We start from the raw sequence: 19,834 nt of genomic DNA, 5'->3' as shown, positions 1-19,834 counted from the left end.
CTTCTCTGTCATTTTACAAGTTCATAGGTTCATAGGTTCATAGGTTAGTACTAAGCTAACTGCCCTTGCGAGCCATTTTAAGCCTAGCCAATTATCCCTTGTGAGACTCAAACCCTGCACCTTGTGTTTGTAAAGCAAACACCTTAACCATTAGGCCACCCTCCCAACCCAGTAGTTGTAAAGTAGTGTAAAGTAATTGAAAAAAAATTTTCTGTGGAGAAATTGTTTTTGTTTTGTGGGCTGGCATAGTGTTAGCGTGTTTTTTTTTACTGTTTGTTTATTTATTTTGTAAAAAAAAAAGCACCTTTTGTGGATTTTGGTTGTGTTTAGTGGTGCGATTGCTGCTCTTCTTCCCCCCCTAGGAAAGAGGCACCTTTTTTGGCTTCACATGGGAACAGGCTACCAGTCCCAGGGTTGGTCATTCCAGCGATGAAATGATAAACCACCACATAGAAGCTAGCAGTTTGCCTCTGCTGCAGGTTGGTGACTCTGCTGTGACCATTTGTTGTACCTCAGGCCTCATCTGCAGGTGGGTGACTCTGCTGTGGCCATTTGTTGTACCTTAGACCCCTCATCTTTTACCCATGATCCCTCTGGTGTACCACCAACAGTCATTGTGGCCCAAGGGTTAGCCGCGTATGCTGTGGCTACTGGGGTCTCCTCAGTGTGCAAGGGTCACACCTGTCCTTGGAGAGGGGACAAGGACGGTTTCCCTGTTGTATCAGAGTGCTGTGTCCTTCCCTGGGGAAGCAGCAGCTGCCATTAGTACCACTGTTGGCCCCATTTACTTGTACAAAAGAAACAGAATGTTTCTGCATCTCCTCCGATTTCTGTGGATAGGAGTAGTTTAGTAGTTGTGGCTCGGGGTTTAAATCAAGCTACTGATCCTCTTTGTAAAGTTGTTTCTGTTAAAAGAGAGGCTCTACTTTTCCTGGAGAGATTCCAGATTCTTTATCCAAACAGGAGTATACAGGGATGGCTGCAGGGATTTGTCCTCTGATTTCTGATTCAGACTTGGAGGAGAGCTCAGGCAGCAGTTGCCATTTTGAGTGAATAGCCAGAGTGTTAACATGTTTGAGTGCGGTAGTCAGTCTGTTCACAAGTTTATTTAACTTTAAGTTCCTAAGCCTCAATCGTGATGTATTTGTATGTAATAAAGCTGCTTGAACCAAATTCACAACTGTTTGTTTGTTTTATCCTGACTGGATGAGAGACGGGGGGGGGGGTTCTCTTTCTCAGACTATCAGTAAGATTTTAGAGAAGGATTTTCCAGAACCCACACCCATTCCTGCTGTTGTGTTTGCTTTACAAGATGTGTGAATTACTGCCTGCAGTTTTCCTGATAGTCAGCCAGATGCCCTCTAAAAAGGTTGATTGGGTATATAAAGTTCCTCAGTCTTTTCCATTTTTATATATATTCCCAAACCTGACCAAGCAGCTATAGCTTTAATTTTTATCCCACTGCTGTTAAACACTTAATTCTAGTCCTGCTCTTTCTGATAAGGACGGGAAGATTATTTATAGGTACTGGAAACAAGTGTATACTCCTGCAACTTTGATTTTCAAAAGTTTGAATTGCCAGGCTCTTGTTTAAGTTTGTTCTGACAAACTATGAAAGTATGAGTGATGTTTTATCTGCAGTTTCTTCGTGAGAGGAAAATAACTTGGATGTTCATCATGTTTCACTGCTGCAGTCATTACACTTGGGTTATCCTACCGTCAGGCGGTCCCGCAGTCGTCCAGAGTTCCAAAGTCTTGGTCCGGCATCAGTTGCTGTCGCTTCTTCCCTGATGTCAGTGTGCCAGGGGTATATAAGATGCAGCTGATGCCATTTTCTTCAGTCTTTCTTGCCGCATGGTGCCCGAAGCAAAGCAGTTCGCAAGTGCCGGTCGGCCGACTCCTGAGATTTTCGAATTCGAATTTCAGAACCGAAGTCTTCTATAAAGCTAAGTTCCCCCATTGGGGAAACTTTTTCTTGCCTCAGACCGATGTCAGTAAAAATTAATAATTGCATTTCTTGTGGGAGGCAAATACCTCATAAAGATTTTCATTCCTACTGTATTCCATGCCTAGGCCCAGACCACAACGTCACTAGTTGTCGGTTTTGTGCTAGATTTAACAAGCACACTATTAAACGTCTGTTTGATTTTGCTCGCCATTATTTTGGCCGAAGGTTCAATTATACCTTGCCGTCAGAACAACCGACGACCGGAATACACAAAAAACGCAGAGATAAAGAAAAGGACAGGCATCTGAGGTCCAAAACTGACGACGAAGCCTCTTCTAGGCCGTTCGCCGGTTCTCAGCTGCTTTCGCAGCCCCTGACACCCGCTACCTCAGAGCCACAGGCCACCTCCGACTCCCGCGTGGAGATTACTAGGCCTCTGGAAACTCAAGGTATTGGACCTACGGAAATTAACCCCTCAGATGGGTCCAGAGCCGCTGAGCAGGCATCTGCTTCTGAGGGTGTTTTCAGACCTTCACAGCTTACCATCAAAACAACAACCAAGTCTAAAACTCCATTAAAGACGAAAAAACAAGTACAGCATTCACCTGGACAGGCCTCCATGCCTAAAAAACAGATGCTGAAAATGGCTGAAGACCTAATTACTCAGATCAGGGGTTCCCATCCCCCCCTGATAAAAAGCCTAGGCAGGATACAGACTATGATTCCTCTGACCAGGTTTCCATTTCTTCTGATTCCTCTTCAGACCAGGGATACTCTACCCCCCCCCCCCCCTATGAGGACTCTGATGCTGAAGAATCAATCCCTTCAGCCTCTCCTCCTGAGGATTACTCTTTTGGGGAAACTTTACATACCATGAAGGAGCATTTCCATTGGGAGAGCCAGGATTATTCAGAATCCAAGAAAAGGCTCAGAGATTTTCTTTTATTGCCTCAGCACAGGCCCCTTGCTATTCTGCCTGTGTTAGATATTGTAGATGTGTTCTCTGAATCCAGTTTAACCCCTGACTCTTTGCCCCCAGCACCAGTCAAGCCAGACAGGTACTACAGAGTCCCTGACTCTCACAAATTTCTTTATAAAAACCCTGCTGCTGACCCAGAAACTATTTCCCAGGGTCCCAAAGGGGTAAAGGCTTCCACTGCTAAAAATCCAGTTCCCTCCAGACAGGGATTCTAGAGCTTTAGATAGATGGAGGAAGAAAGTTTACACTTCTGCAACTTGAGCAGTAAGGGCTTTAAATTGCCAGTTCCACATGTTTAAATACCAGCAATATTTAATGTCTCTGTTAAAACAGAAAATGCTTACAACCTCAGAAAGTCCTGACTATAGGGAAATGCAGGATTTGTTGCATGCAGTTGAACAAGTGGGAAAACATACTCTGCAATGTGGTTTTGATTCGTTAGAGGCTTCTTGTAGAGCCGCAGTTACAGGATCTGTGATTCGAAGGCATGGAGCAGGAGGCCCAGCACCAGGAAATCCTATTCAGAAAAGTGGAAGAGATTCTGCGCCTGGAACCAGGCACAAAGCTTTGACCCTCTTGTTCCAAATATTCCTCAGATATTACACTACTTATCTGAGATGCTGAACAAAGGCCTTTCCTTTTCATCCATTAAGATCCACGCCTCTGCCATCTCGGCTCATTACAACACAGATCCTCCTATTTTCTCTCATCCATTGCTAAAACAGTACCTCAGAGGGGCTAAAAACATAAGACCGCCCCGGAGAGCACCAACACCAACTTGGGACCTCAATTTTGTCTTGGAAAAACTAACTTTACCTCCTTTTGAGCCAGCCATTTCAGCAGAATTAAAATATGTGTCATGGAAAACTGCTCTGCTTTTGTCAATAACCTCAGCACGAAGAGACTGTGAGTTACAGGCACTAATGGCAGTGGGACCTTTCATCATTTTTCATCAGGACAGGATTTCCTTAAGAACAAACCCTACATTTATGCCAAAGGGGTGGCATCCAGTGTGGCTCTTAACCAAACTATTCACTTGCCAACATTTTATCCAAATCCCCAGAATAAAGGGGAGAGAGTACTGCACTCATGGGACATACACAGGCAGTTATGCTTCTACTTGGACAAAACAAAAGCTTTCAGGAAAACTGAGCAATTGTTTGTAGCATAGGCTGCAGGATCACAGGGAAAGGCTATTTCGAAACAGACCATTTCAAAGTGGATAGGACACTGTATCCGTTTCTGCTGCACACAGCATGGAAAAACTGTACTTAGCAACATTAGGTCACATTCCACCAGGGCAACAGCCACTTCAACTGCCTACCTTAGAGGAGTACCTACCAAGGACATTTTGGAGGCTGCAACTTGGAGTTCAGTGCACACATTTACCAAGCATTACCACTTGCCTCTTTACTCTAAATCCAGAGCTGGCTTTGCCACTGCAGTTCTGCAGGGCCTCATGGCCACCCCGAATACCCAGCCACCCTACCTCAGCTTTGGGATTCAACCCAAGTGTAATTACTGCAGCATTGAAACACGATAAACATAGTACAGTTTTGTATCTACCATAAATTTATTCACTGCTGCAGTCCAGGTTACCCTCCCTCCATCCCCTCTTCTTAGCTGGGACTTATCTATACCTTTCTACCCTGTACAATCTATGTGGTGTATTTGCTTGTAACTGAAGGTATTGTTTTCATTTTTTAAGTATATTTCATTAGCAATATATATTGCCTACTTATTTGGGGGCACCTGACATCTGGGGCAAGAAAAACTGAAGAAAATGGCGTCAACTGCATCTTGTATATACCCCTGGCACACTGACGTCAGGGAAGAAGCGACAGCAACCAACGCCGGACCAAGACTTTGGAACTCTAGCCGACTGCGGGACCGTCAGACGGCAGGATAACCCGTGTAATGACTGCAGCAGTGAATACACTCTAACGTCTACATTTATGGTAGGTAGAAAACTGTACAGGTCTACTCATTGTTTGCAGTGTGTGTATGACTCTGATACTTCTTCCAAGGCTGCGGTCACTGGTATATTTTAAGAAGGTTTGCATGCCTGTATTCTGAAAACCTCCTTGATGATGAAAAAAGTTAGATTTAAAATTCTCCCTTAGTTAAAGATTGTGTTTGACCCCTCTGCTGCAGAGATGATCAGAAAGTGTGATGAAAGGGGTAAGCTGATGTAGGGAGTCTCTAAGATTTTTTTAGCTTTCTTTTTCCAAATTGTCCGAGGGATTTTCTATCTCCTCATCCAATTTTGACAAAAAAAAAAAAAGCTGTCTTGATAAAATTCACGTAAACAGATGTTTAACAAGAAATTGCAGGGGGTTCCAAAAAGAAGTCTCAAACCTCCTAAAAGCAAGGACAGTCCAACAAAGCTGAATGACTGTTTGAGACCTTATGATCCCTACCCACCATAGTTCCTTTCTTCTTCCAGAAAGTCTGAGTCTCCTTTTTCCTGTTTGGCAATAGATTATTTCAGACAAATAGTTTCTGAAAATCATTCATTAAGGCTACATATGGCAGTGGGAGTAAAGTCCTCCTTTCTGGGGGGGGGGGGGTGGGGGGGTGGGGGGCATTCCTCATCTGACAGATCAGACTCTCGTTTCCATCTGTTGTTCTTCACAGGTTATCCCAAACAGTGATAGAACCAACTCCTTCTTCTGAGGTGGGGGCAGATTTTTATTTAAGGATGTTCCTGGTGCCAAAGACAAAAACAACTTTTTTTTGTATGTGCTACTTTCATTCTTCACTTGGCACTTGTCCTTTGTGTTGTGGTCTCTAGTGCCAAAGAAAGAAGCTTGGAGGCCAGTTCTGGATCCTTCCTAAACCTGTTTATGTTGGTGCCAAAATTCAAAATGTCACTTCATAACCTGTTGCTTCTTTTTCCTCTTTCAAGTTTACTGGTAACACTAGACTTAAAAAATGCTTATCATATACCTGTTCATATAGACTTGAGACGTTTACGGTTTTATCTATCTGGATCACTGTATCAGTTCTCTGCCTTGCCCTTTGGACTATTCACTGCACCAAGAATGTTGACAGAGTTTCTAGCTCCAGTTCTAGCTCATTCCAGGCTACAGGTTATCTGCATTTTTCATTTTTAGACTTCCTTATCTTTGCAGAGTCTTTTTCAAAGTTTCAGGAATCTCTGTTTTGGGTGAGAGATCTCTTGAACAAGCTGGCATTCCAAGAGTCTTTCTTGACTCCTTCACACAGGATTGTGTTACTGGTATGTCAAGTAGACACCTCATTTCAAAGAGCTTTTCTTCTGCAGGAAAAAAAAATCATTGTTTTAGATTTATTTCTTAAAGTTGGCCGCATCACCAGCTCCGCATCTTCGAGAAATCTCGAGGCACCGTAATATCCCATGATCCTCAGGTGCTAACCCTCAGATCTAGTTTGCCGCTAGCAGCAGATCGCATATGAGAGGCTCGGGCCAGTATATTTTTTCTATATTTTTTCATTTAGTCAGCTTATAGCTAGTTCTTAGTGTTTAAAATAGGTTGTTTGTAAGTAATTTAGTGTAGGAGTGTTATTTGAGAGTGTATTTTACTCAGAATAGATAGTTTAATTTTTACTAGTTAAGGCCTGTGGTTTTTTCTGTCAGGATTGACAGTATTTTCATTGTCCTTTGTAAATGTTTGCCTTAACTGTTTTTCTTCTTATATATATATATATATATATATATATATATATATATATTATAGTGTGCTGTGTTTTGAATATTTCTATAGTATAGTAGGTTAGAGTTAAACTGTTGGTTTATTATTATTATTATTATAGACGTTTAAATTTTACACACATATTTATATAGTGTGTTTTTTCTAAGTGTGCTGTGTTTTGGACATATACTATATATATTCAAAATGTCAGAGAAAGCCAAATCAGGCTTTAAGATGTCAGTGCGGACAGATGATGTCCATTACTGATAACCACTCATCCTGCGTCTACTGTCTTGGCCCTCTCCACTTGCAGGAAGACTGTTCCATTTGTCATTCCTTTAGTGGGAGGGTCATGCTGGAAAGATGCAGGAAGTTGGTTGACAGAGGGTTGGTTAAACCCGAATTTCAAGAGGCCCTGGACAAGGCTGAACAAGTGTCAAAGTCTTCGAAGGGGTCGAAGTCTTCAAGAGTGTCGGAGCCCAAGTCATCGGCTCCGAGCACCTCTTTCCAGATTCGGATGCCGGCTCCTGTGACCTCGGTGCCAGGCGTCGAGCGCTTGTCTCTAATCGAGAGTCAGGTCTTGGAGCCGGTGTCAGAGGTACCACCGCCTTCTATCCTTCGCTCAGTGACGGCTTCGGCCCCTTCGACCCGTTCTTCGAGGCTGCTTTCTGACTCCGATGTGGATCGAGTGGTACAGAAGCTAATGGAGAACTCGGCTCTGTCCAAATTAATAGAGGTTTCGTTCCAGCTGGTTTCGAAACTCGAGACTATTCCTGTCCCTTCGACACTTCCTCCTCTGAGACCTGTCAAGTTATCGGAGGTAGGAATTGAAGAACCGATGATCGTAGAGCCTTCGGTGCCGAAGCCTCCAGTAGCGCTATCGGCCCCGTTGACCTCAACTCCTTCGGAACCAGCCGGAGAGTCTCGGAGCCGAAGATCTTTCCTGGGTTCCGGGGGGGACAGTCGAACCAAGATGTCGGTTCCGACTCTTCCCCTCGGTGCCTCGGCTCAGATCAGTTCGGATCCGTCCTCGGTGTCTGAGCCCATGGTTCCGATTCCAGAGAAACGACCACCATCTTCAGATCGGGTCAGATCCTCGGATCGGGGCACCGGTGCTTTCGACATCATGAGGAAGGTCTTGTCGGATCAGACACATACATCATCCGTCTCTTCTTCTCCTTCCCCGAAAGGCCCACGTTCTGCTTCTGTGCCTTCGGTCCCTACCAGGCGTCGAGACCCAATGCCTCAGACAGCCCCACAGGGCGACCACGGTTCCTCGGATGCATCCCCAGAAGCCCCTGCTGAGGATGTTCCGAGGAAACGATTGTGCAAGAGGAGGCACATTGATTCCCCCCAGGAATCTCTCACATCTGATACCGATTTGGATGAAGCAGAAGGGTCCCCACGGTCCCCCTTTGAAGATGTCTCGTTTGCGGACATTTTGGAAATCCTGAAACAGAGGGGAGACTGGCATACCCTTACCCCTTCTGTGGATGAATCGGTCTTGCTGAAGGCATTTGGGGCTCAACCTTCTACCTCCTGGCTAACCCCGCCATTTAACGAACTCATGGATCTAATAGCCCGGAGGGCTTGGGAAACGCCCGATACAGTGGAACCAGTCCCCCCGCAAGCCAAACAAATACATGACGGCCCCCCAAGACAAATCTTACCTTACAAAAGGAGTTCCTGTGGATACTATGGAGGTGACGGCGGCCACTAAGAAGGAGATGTCTGAATCATCGTCCTCTGTCCATCCCTCTAATAAGGATTCCAGGACAATGGACAGGTATGGGAAGCACGTATTTAGTTCTGCGACTTTTTCCATCCGATCACTCAACTACCTTACGCATTTCATGCATTTACAGAGAGATCTCATTAAGGAACTGGGAGATACTCTCCAGGGAAACACAGATGCTGCTGTCGCCGAGAAAGTGACAGCGCAACTTAACGCCCTAAATTCTATAGTGAACTCGTCCATGAGGCTGATTTCATACGCAGCCGAAGGGTCGAGTAGAGCGGCAGCTTCAGCGATCGCCCTAAGGAGGCAATCCTGGTTGCGCTTATGCTCCTTTGCGGAAGCCTTCAAGTCTTCCTTTGCCAACGCCCCCCTTTGATGGTGCCTCCTTGTTTGGGCCCAAAGTAAAGGTGACTCTCACGAGGTGTGAGCAAGAAGGGAAGACCCTGTCTGCTGTAGGGGTCCGTTTTTCTGCCCCATCTAGACCCTACCCCAAAGGGCAACGAGGCGGAAAAATGTGGTTCCGAAAGACTCAGGGATCTTTTCAGCCCACCCAAAGTGAGGCCCCCTCCAGAGGCAGAGGAGGGGGAAGAAATGGAAGACGCCGCCCAGCCGGCAGAGGGGGTCCGCAAAATCAGGGCGACAAAGATACCTTCTCTGGGAAGCCCTTCCAGCACTCCTGAGTGCAGGCTTGACTGTCCTACTCTGGAGGCAGTCGGGGGTCGTTTGGCGCTATACCCAGAGGCCTGGCTAAATCTTACATCAGATTCCTGGGTAAAAAGCATAGTTACCAGAGGTTACAACATTCCATTCATCAGAATGCCACCCAACCCCAAAAATCTCCCAGACGGTTCCACCCAGTCTGCAAGACCAGGCAACCGTGGAGATAAGGTTGCTCGAAAACAGAGTCATCCAACCAGTGCCAGCGGACCAAATAGGATCCGGAACTTACTCGAGTTTCTTTTTAGTTCCAAAGAAAATAGGGGACCAGAGGCCAATTTTGGACCTCAGCAAACTAAATGCCTTCGTGAAAAAGGAAAAGTTCCGGATGGTCACGCTACAGTCAATCCTTACTTTTCTGCAGGAGGGCGACTGGATGTGCTCTATAGATCTCAAAGATGCATACTACCATATCAAGATGGCCAGGGCGTCCAGAGATCATCTGCGCTTCCGGCTGGGAGCCAGTCATTTTCAGTTTCGCGCTCTGCCCTTTGGTCTCACCTCAGCCCTCAGGGTTTTCACCAAATGCATGGCAGTAGTAGCGTCTCACCTGAGACGAAGGGGATTCCGGGTGTTTCCTTATCTAGACGACTAGCTCCTATCCGCAACCACCGAGTATCGTCTTCTGCAAGCCAGGGATTACACCATCAACCTCTGCTCCTCTCTAGGCATAACAGTGAATTTTGGAAAGTCTGTCTTATCGCCGTCACAGCGTATCTTATTTATAGGAGCACAGCTAGACACTTCCCTGGCTCGAGTTACTCTCCCCCCACCAAGAGTGTCAGACCTCAGACATCAAATTTAGGTCCTTCTCCAAAGCAAGAGAGTTCCTGCGCGACAAATATTAAGAGTGCTAGGCTTGATGGCAGCCTCCCTTATCATAGTCCCCTTAGGCAGGATGCATATGAGGATACTTCAGTAGATGATATTCGCTCAGTGGTCTTACCGACAGCTTCCACTATCTCACGAGATATTGATCACGAACTCTTGCAAAAAGGATCTCTTGTGGTGGATACACAGTCAAGATCTAACACTAGGACGACCGTTTGTGTTACCCAGTCCGGTAGCAACTCTAACCATGGACGCTTCCCTGATAGGGTGGGGGGGGGGGATTTTTCAGGGACAAACAGTCCAAGGTCAATGGTCCAACTTGGAGTACAACCTGCACATCAATGTCCTAGAGGCAGTGTTTCTAGCTTTGCAACACTTTCACAAGTCCTTACCTCAGGGAACAGTGACAGTTCAGACAGACAACATGTCAGTAGTCTGGTACATAAACAAGCAAGGGGGAACCAGGTCTTGCCCATTATGCAGAGAGGCCCTCAGAATTTGGCAATGGGCGAAATCCACCGGGCGCTTTCTGATAGCAACGCATATCCCGGGGACATCCAACGTAATCGCGGACAGGCTGAGCAGAGCCATCCTGTTCCCTCACAAGTGGTCCCTCAAATCTCAAGTGGCAGAAGAGATTTTCTGCAGATGAGGCCAGCCTTGCTGTGACCTGTTTGCATCCCCATTGAATGCCAAATGCAGAAGCTACTTTGCCCTGTTACCCCCTTCCGGGGGTGTCCCCAGGGACACACTAGTACACGATTGGCCCCCGGGTCTCCTTTACGCCATTCCTCCTGTTCCACTAATTCCCAGATTCTTGCAGAAAGCCAAACGTCTGGAGAGGACCATAATACTGATAGCCCCATTCTGGCCTCGACAAATCTGGTTTCCCTTCCTTCAATCCCATCAAGTGGAGGAACCATGGATTCTGGACCCGGAGCCAGACCTGTTGACACATTCATCGGGAGTTCCTCACACCTTCCTCAAGTCCCTCAAACTGACAGCTTGGCTGCTCCGCTTCCCATCTTAGCCAGGTCAGAGTTACTATCCCCTGCAGTACAACACATTATTGTATCTTCTCACAAACCATCTACAAGGAAATTGTACAACAGCAAATGGAACCGTTTTGCGTATTGGGCCTCCAAACAAGGTATAGATCCATTCGGGGCTCCAGTACACAAGATACTAGATTTCCTTACCACACTTTTTCAAGAAGGTGCATCAACTTCCAGAATAAGGGTACAACTGGCGGCTATATCCAATTTTCGTGTTGGTCGGGGAGACTGTTCTTTCATGTCCCACAGGCTTTGCAAAGCTTTTATGAAAGGTACCTTTCACCTCCGTCCCCCATTTCGTAATCCAGTAGCCCCTTGGAATCTTAATCTCATGCTGTCACAACTCATGTTGCCCCCCCATTCGAACCAGTTGCCACAACCTCGTTAAAATTTATTTCTTGGAAAACTCTCTTTCTGGTTGCCATCACTTCTGCCAGGAGAGTTTCAGAGTTGCAGGCTCTATCTATCCGACCCCCATACATGATTTTTCACCCAGACAGAGTAACCCTGTGCACCAATCCATCCTTCCTTCCGAAGGTTTGTTCCATTCAAAACATCAGTCAGTCTATTGAACTACCTACCTTCTTCAAAAACCACTCCAATAAGTTAGAATATACGCTGCACAAATTGGACGTCCACAGGCAGCTGAGATTTTACTTACATAGGACAAAAGAATACAGAAAGTCAGACCAGCTATTTGTCTCATATGCTGACCAAAGAAAAGGACAGGCAGTAACGAAGGTTACCTCATCCAAATGGCTCTCAGATTGCATAAATTTGGTATATGCTGAATCCAAACAGCAACTCCCTTTCAAACCCAGAGCTCATTCTACAAGGGCGATTGCTACCTCTTCAGCCCATACCGCTCGTTTGCCTTTAGATACCATTTGTGCAGCGGCAACTTGGGCAAAACCACATACCTTTATCGCCCACTACAAGCTAGACAAGAGCTCCAGGGACAGGGCGACGTTTGGTTCCACTGTACTCAGGAATGTTCTCCCTTGAGCCACCCGGGAAAAAGGAACTAGGGACGCTACCCGTGTGTAAGAACAAACGGCGAGATTGAACAATTTCACATTTAGAAGTTATGTTCTTACCATAACGATCCATGTGAATTGTTCATCTCGCCTTTGTTCTTACATTCCCCCCCTCCATCCCCCGTCCTGCGGTCTGGGAGAACGGGTTCAACTGAATTCTTGTTCAGTCTTCTCTAGACATTGTTAGCACATTCAGCTTATTACTTTGCATCAGGAATGGCATCTTTTCTCCTCTAGTTGATGGCAGGGTACCAGACAGTGTGTAGTGTTTGTTCTAAGTGTTTAGGACACAGTTTCTAGAGGGATTCTTCTGGTATAGCAAACTAGATCTGAGGGTTAGCACCTGAGGATCATGGGATATTACTGTGCATCGAGCTTTCTCAAAGATGCGGAGCTGGTGATGCGGCTGACTTGGAGCCGAGGATCGGCTCCGAACCCGTGTGTAAGAACAAAGGCGAGATGAACAATTCACATGGAACGTTATGGTAAGAACATAACTTCTTATTTCTGTTTTTAAATTGACAGTACTGGAAAGTAAGTGAATCATAATTGCTGTGTAACTGAGGAAAATGGCTATAAAACTATGCAAGACGAGTTAAAGTACAAGTGTCAGAAGTGGGTAGACATGAATGGAAAGTTAACAGAAGTTGTATTGCTCAACACTTATTTTCTTTTTTCCTTTTCTCAATGTTTGTTTCTTAAAATTTGACTAAGTGTTATTAAATAATGGAAAATGTCAGAAGGAGATGCTGTTGGAGATGTTACTCTTCATGTAATGAAAAGAATGTTATATTTGTAAATATGTACTTGCAATAACTCTTTAAACTGTTTAACTGTTTTTATGACTTGTTCATTTTTTTGCGACAATTACTTTTATAAGTGAATTCAGCACCAGCTCTCAAATTGGATCTAAATTGCCTTAAAAAATAAAAATTAGGGTTGGCTTCCTTAGCTCACTTAACTTTCTTTGAAGACTTGATTTTTTATTTAGTTGCTTCTTAGTGAAGGATTTTTCAAATGCAAGCCTGTGTTACCCAAAATGGCAGTTGTACTGGGGTTCAACCTGCAGCAAATGGCAGACCTTTGTCTTTTTATCCTACTTAATACTAAATGCCTGGAAGGGTGCTGTCTCCTGAACAAGTCATGGTTTCCTCTTGCTTGACACTGCACCCCTGAAAGGGTGCTGTCTCCTGAGCAAGTCATGGTTTCCTCTTGCTTGACACTACACCTCTGGAAGGGTGCTGTCACCTGAACAAGTCATGGTTTCCTCTTGCTTGACACTACACCCCTGGAAGGGTGCTTTTTTTTTTTTTGAACAAGTCCTGGTTTTGTCCTGCTGAACACTACATTCCTGGAAGGGTGCTTTCTGTTTGAACAAGTACTGGTTTCCTCCTTAATACAACATCCTTGGAAGGACAGTCTCTCTCCGAGCTGGATCCGGTTTCCTCCTGCTTAACACTACATCCGTGGGAGGGAACTGTCTCAATCAGCAGGTCCTGGTTTCCTCCTGTTTAACACTAAATCCATGGGAGGGCACTGACTCTGAACAAGTGCTGTAGGTGCTCCTAGTGTATGTTTGAGAGCCATCATTCAGGACTTTCACAACCTGTATACATTTCAGCTATGTTTCATCCAGATGAAGCTGTATTGAGCAGTCCACTGCAACTTTCTGTGTGGTGTATTTACAAAAACAAACCATGCCACAGGTAGGCCATGTCAGCACAGCTAAACCAATGCATGAAATGTTTCTCAGCGAGGGAAGCTGTGTACCTGGGCCTGTTTAGTTAGGCTTATTGAATGGGGACTGTGTTCTTTTACCTGTTGCATGGGTCAGTCTGTTTGAGAGTCCCTCTGCAGTAACCTGGCTCACAGCCCATAGCTTCACTAAGCATTGTAGCTTGAGTGTTCACTCCAACGGCAGAGCATGGCTTCTCTCTTAAATGGTCCTGTATCTCTCCATATCTGATTTACTCATTTTGAAGAATATTTCCCTTTTACTGAGTGCCCCTGAAGAAGACATTTAAGTATCCCCTGCCGCATCCCCAAGTCTGAGGGCATCTTTTTCAGCACTGGAGCTGCTTGTCTCGTTTTGACAGAGATCTAGGGTCCTTTTGTTTTTTCATCTTATTTTATGAGTTTCTGGATCGCCATACATTAAGGATTTTGCCGTTTTGTTTGTGCCCTTGTAACTTGCTTTAAACAGGTGGAGGGAGAGTACGACCCTACTTTCCTGAGGGTGATCCTGCATTGATAAGGGCATAGGTTTTGCATGCAGGAAGAGCAAACCATCCAATGACTGCTTGGAAGATTTATCCAAACAGCGTCTACTTTAGCTGAAAGATATTTTTGAAGCTAGACGTGAATGCAGAGATTTGGACTCATGGTAGCTGTGCAGCCAATCTCTGTAGTTTTGAACATAGTTCTGTTTCTCTGTGGTTAACTTTTTTATTTTTTTTTTAATTGCCATACCTTCTTGACTTCTGGTTTTGTATCCCACCAGCTGTTCATCAGAGCTGGGCATTGACAGTATTGAACACCATTGCACTTTAATTCGGAGGATATTCACTGATTTATGTACTGGTTTTCCGGCACCCTCACACACAGACACAGCCTTGTGGTCAGACTGTTACCTAGTCCCCCACCCACCTCGATCTGATGTTACTATTGATCTTCTTTCTGATGTCCTCCAAGTACTGTTGGAGAGTGGTGCCAATCTTACTCTGACTTTGGAGACCCTGCCACCAGGCTATTCCTGTACTTTTCTCTATAAAGAAGTGTAAACCCTTGTTTGATCATTTGGTTTGTGTACAACTGCAAGTAGGTTGCAGCATTACTGGTGATGAAGTTGCCCTGTGGAGTGATGTAGTGGAGCTTGATTAACAATATGCCATCTCTAAAGCAGAGACCTACCACAGAAAAACAACATTTCTGTCTAGGGAAATCTCTTCAATGGTAAATCGATCAGCTGCTCCCGTTGAGATGTTGAAGAGGCTATGCAGCCCAGCTTGTCTGGACACCAGAAGAGCTTTAACAGGTATTGCATGCGAGTCTTGTTAATTTTTTTCTCCTAACAAAATTTCCGCCATTAGGTTCGCTCTTCACCATTTGACCCCAAGGGTAGCAGGATTTTACCAGCTCGTCCACTAACCATTACTAGGTTTGGTTTCCAATATTCTTGATTTTGATGAGTTTCACTATCTTTGTCTTCAGTTGCTGACCAACAGCTTCCAAGCTGGTAATTAGTTTAGTTTACTAGGTCCAGTAATTTATCGGATTTTTATTACCTCACTGAGCGAAGGAATATGGGTCTGTGGTTAATCACTGAATGGACTAAACATCGAACGGCACATCATCGAACCCTAATCATTGAATGTCCATCCATCGAATCAGAAGTTTGTCCAACCTATAAGATGAAGTAAGTAACTAGATGAGCAACACTTCCCTGTCTCACAAATGGCACTATTTCAAACCTATCCATGTTGGGGGGTGTTTCATCTCCCAATCCCCCCCCAACTATATATACCAACTCTGAGGTTGCACTGCAGTGGGGAAAAAGTGAGACTGGTACGTGTTGGCCAACTAGTTACTTCCCCTGTCTCACAGGTTCAACAAAGTGCTGGCTCGATGGATGAACATTTGATGATGATGTGCTGTTCGATGGTTAGTCTTTCTGACAATTAACCATCGACATAAAAGAAAAGCTGGAGCTCCGGACACCACGGCTTAAAACGTTAATAAACTTCAGTAAAAAAGTAAGCGTTTTCGCCAAAAATAAACCCCCTTCTTCAGACCATATAAAAAGTTACAAAAAAACACTCTCATATAAACACATATATATATATATATATATATATATATATATATATATATATATATATATATATATATATAAATTTTCAAAAAGGCATTCTCCAATGAAAGCAATCTTCCAATCTAAAAATACAGCTCACTGAAGCAAGGGTCTGGCCAGTAAAGATGTGCTGTATCAACACACCCCTTTTAAAACATGAATATTAAAACAGTGACATGGAAAACTTATCAGAACCAATAGTATCTCGAGTTGTTTCCTGCTGTCATTTGAGTTTGCTTTGTGGCACAAAGTAATGTGTAAGAGAAAACATTTCTGTATTAGCAAAAGCTCTACACCATAGTCTTCTCTCAGTCAATACTCCCTTATAGTTTCATTAGTTCTTACCCAGGAGAAACAAAACAATATTTTTAATAAAGTGTTGTGTTGTCTGTTATCTTTTGTTGTCAACTGTTGATGAGATTGCCATTCAGAGAAATTTAGATAAAGCAAGTATATTCACACACAGCAGATTATCCCCTCTATTTGAATTCAACAGCTGACTGTTTTAGTTCAAAACTGTTAACTATCATCTTTTTTCATCCTAGGATCACGTTTTAATCACACGCTTGGACAATCTTTGTCATGTGGTGTTGATGGGGTGGTGGCCGAATCGCAGAATACAGTATGACGGTGGCAGTGCCCAACCACCAGTGTTCCAGCATCCACCAGCTGCTGCAGCAGTGTTGAGGCAGGGAGAGTGTCACATGCTAACAAGCACAGGTGTGGATGCCTCTGCCCTTGTGCCGGGAAGTGTGGCCCACATGGAGGAGGAAAATTCTGCTGCAATGGCACAGTTTACCAAGTTGAAGAAAAATCCATCTGAGAAGGAATTTACAGTTAAAATTAAAGATGTAAGTGACAAGAGAAGTCATGTATTGTTAAGCACATTTATTAAACATCTGTGAACCTACTGCATGGCTGAGCACCTTGGCTGGGGTAGATGTTCTCTACACTGGTCATTCTCATTTGGTTACTTGATTCAGTCTGTATTCTTTGCTGACAAACTGCTTGGCTTCTGTAACAGTTGTGTTTACTGTTGTATCAGTATATGCTGCATTGTATTTGTGTTCAATCTGAGTAATGACTGATGAGTAAAGAGAGTTCCTTGCAGTCCTGAAAACTTAACTTGACAAAATAAAGGAAAAGTGAACATTGAGGAGTTGTACAGCTCTAAGATGTTTCATTCTACATTACCCTCATTTCCTGCTCAAAAAAGAGATCAGGAATAGATTAAATTCATTTTTATCATTTAACTAGGTAAGTAGACTGGTCCTTGAACCCATTTCAGCCCAACCTAGGCCTCAAGGCCAAGTGTAATTTAAGTTTAGTGTAGCCAGTCAAAATATTTTTGGGAAATGGAGGAAACTAGAGTACTCAGAGAAAGCCCCCAGGGATGCCATGTACACATGAAGACTCCACGGAGACAGTGACTGAAGATTAGGATTGAACCCTAGACCCTGAAGCTGTGGAGCAGATGTCTTACCATTGAAATGTTGTGTTGTCCTGATAGCCACCCCAGCTCAGTACAGCAGAGAATGTTTTTTTTTTCTTGAGGGAAGAGTCTGTTTAGTAAAAATGGCCTTCTGACATCTTGTTTTTGAGAAGTTGCCTCCCTCTTGTTCTAATCCTTGCTCGTTTCTGATGCACCAAATATGTTACGTGATTCTTGCTCTTTATAGACTGCCACTAATAGTTTAACAGTGGAATGCTAGTCCACTTTGGTGGCCAAGTGATGTTCCCTACTGCCACTAATAGTTTTAACAGTGGAATGCTAGTCCAGTTTGGTGGCCAAGTGATGTTCCCTTTAAAACTAGCAACCTCAGTAGTCTGGTTACTTATATAAACATGTAAGACTAAAGTTGTTAGATATTTTGGATTTTAAAATGTGTACATTTTGGGGGTAAAAGAATAAAATACTTCATTAAAGACAGGAAACAAAAGTACCTATTGCTGCTGTAAGTCTATTATTCTCATCTGTTGACTTTTTTTGTGACTATACTTGGAAATGTAAACTTCTTATTCTCAATACCTGTTACTTGTGCACATTCAGCTGCCTATTGAGGGGAAAGCTATTTTCTTGTAATCTTGGATTCTTTTCGTTCATTCTAAGGAAGGGGTTTTCTGCATCTTTACATACTGTATGTGCTCTCTAATTTTTTGCTGTGTTCACTTTAAATATCCACTTTGATGTTATGTAACCTGGCCCATCAGAAGCATATTTCCACATGTATTCCTTCCATTTGTAGACATTACTCAGGAGAGCTCTCCTGTTTCTGTTCTTACTGGTACTAGCCATAGTTATAGCCATACCCCACTGATAATTAGGAAGGTTTTCATGTTGATGCCAGGCTTGGATTTGACACACTAGTAGTTTACAGTTACACCCATGCCCACTAATCATTAGAATGATTTTCATGTTGTTTCCAGGCTTGGATTTGACACACTAGTGGTTTACAGTTGCACCCATGCCCACTAATCATTAGAATGATTTTCATGTTGTTTCCTTGGCTTGAATTTGATCCACTAGTGGTTTACAGTTACACCTATAACCCACTGATCATTAGAATGATTTTCATGCTGTTTCTAGGCTTGGATTTGACACACTAGTGGTTTACAGTTATTTTCCATTAGCTGTATGCATATACTGGGTTTTGCACCTTAAGATCAAGATTGCAATATTCTGGAGATTTCCTTTCTTCCCCAACGTGAATTGATCTAGTGAATTAGGTGTTAACCAGCACTCCTAAGAACTCAAATAAGGTGACAGCATTGTGGGTACCCTGGACTACTGTTGACTACAGATTTGTCTGTTTTGTTTGTCCTAGAGTTATGTTCCTTGAACTCTTTTGTCTTTTACTTCATAGTCCTTTGTGGATTTGTCCGTTTTGTTTGTCCTAGAGTTATGTTCCTTGAACTCTCTTGTCTTTTACTTCATAGTCCTTTGTGGATTTGTCTGTTTTGTTTGTCCTAGAGTTATGTTCCTTGAACTCTTTTGTCTTTTACTTCATAGTCCTTTGTGGATTTGTCTGTTTTGTTTGTCCTAGAGTTATGTTCCTTGAACTCTTTTGTCTTTTACTTCATAGTCCTTTGTGGATTTGTCTGTTTTGTTTGTCCTAGAGTTATGTTCCTTGAACTCTTTTGTCTTTTACTTCATAGTCCTTTGTGGATTTGTCTGTTTTGTTTGTCCTAGAGTTATGTTCCTTGAACTCTTTTGTCTTTTACTTCATAATCCTTTGTGTAGGTTGACAGCTTGAAGGTTTTGAACCCTTTTGGAGTGTCACTGTTACTATTCCATATAACAATCCTGACTTCGGTACATTTTTTTCTTTTTTGACATCTTTATGAAATTACAATTTAAGCATTTTCAGAGGTGCATCTACATTAATAGAAAAGTACGTTAACAGTAGTGACTTTTTTAATTTCAGTTTACATTTATTTTTCTTTAACAATTATCATTCACTCCAACATTACAAAAATTGCTCAATTTCTGCCTTCCCTTAAACCTATAATATATAATGCATATCACTGGATTCATTGTCCTACAGATTAAAAGGTGAAAAAAAAGTGTCTGGCGTCCATTACTGATGGATTTACTGCACATCAGCAAGTCAAATGGCATCAGAAATACTCTGTTTTGGAATCTAAACCTCTTCTGCAACGTCAACAGAGCTGTTTACAGGTGCATCTCTCAGGGGATACTACTGCTGTAGAACAGACTTCCTGTCCACACAAAACAAAGTTCATCCCCTGTCCATATTCAAGCAAAACTTGGATCTATGGATTGGAAACAGAAATTTTATCCCAGGGCTGCTCCATGTATTACTAATGGACAGCTTCAACTCCCAAATGCTGTAACTCATGCATGGGTCCCCTCAAATTAGCTATAGTGTGATTCTAATTATTCTCATTTGAGGTACTATGTAATTAGCGACCATGGGGTGGGTAAGGCCAGTCTCTAACCAAACAGGATAGGTTCATTTGAGTACAAAAAAGGGAAATTATTTA

At 43.4% G+C, this 19,834-nt stretch overlaps 1 protein-coding gene across 1 annotated transcript in view; it reads left to right on the top strand.

Annotated features, from left to right (window-relative positions):
- Positions 1–19,834, top strand: part of CHD8 (chromodomain helicase DNA binding protein 8) — a gene marked incomplete in the record, with an annotated part of 4,119,653 nt that overhangs the window by 3,857,530 nt on the left and 242,289 nt on the right. Inside the window, 1 exon segment of the mRNA XM_044057960.1 lies at positions 16,375–16,680. Within this exon segment, the coding sequence (XP_043913895.1) occupies positions 16,375–16,680 (306 nt within the window).

This window comes from Protopterus annectens, chromosome 16.part0 (assembly GCF_019279795.1).
Source record: "Protopterus annectens isolate FY-2018-M chromosome 16.part0, PAN1.0, whole genome shotgun sequence".
NCBI classification, from domain to species: domain Eukaryota; kingdom Metazoa; phylum Chordata; order Ceratodontiformes; family Protopteridae; genus Protopterus; species Protopterus annectens.
This window is presented reverse-complemented; position numbering and strand designations above follow the sequence as displayed.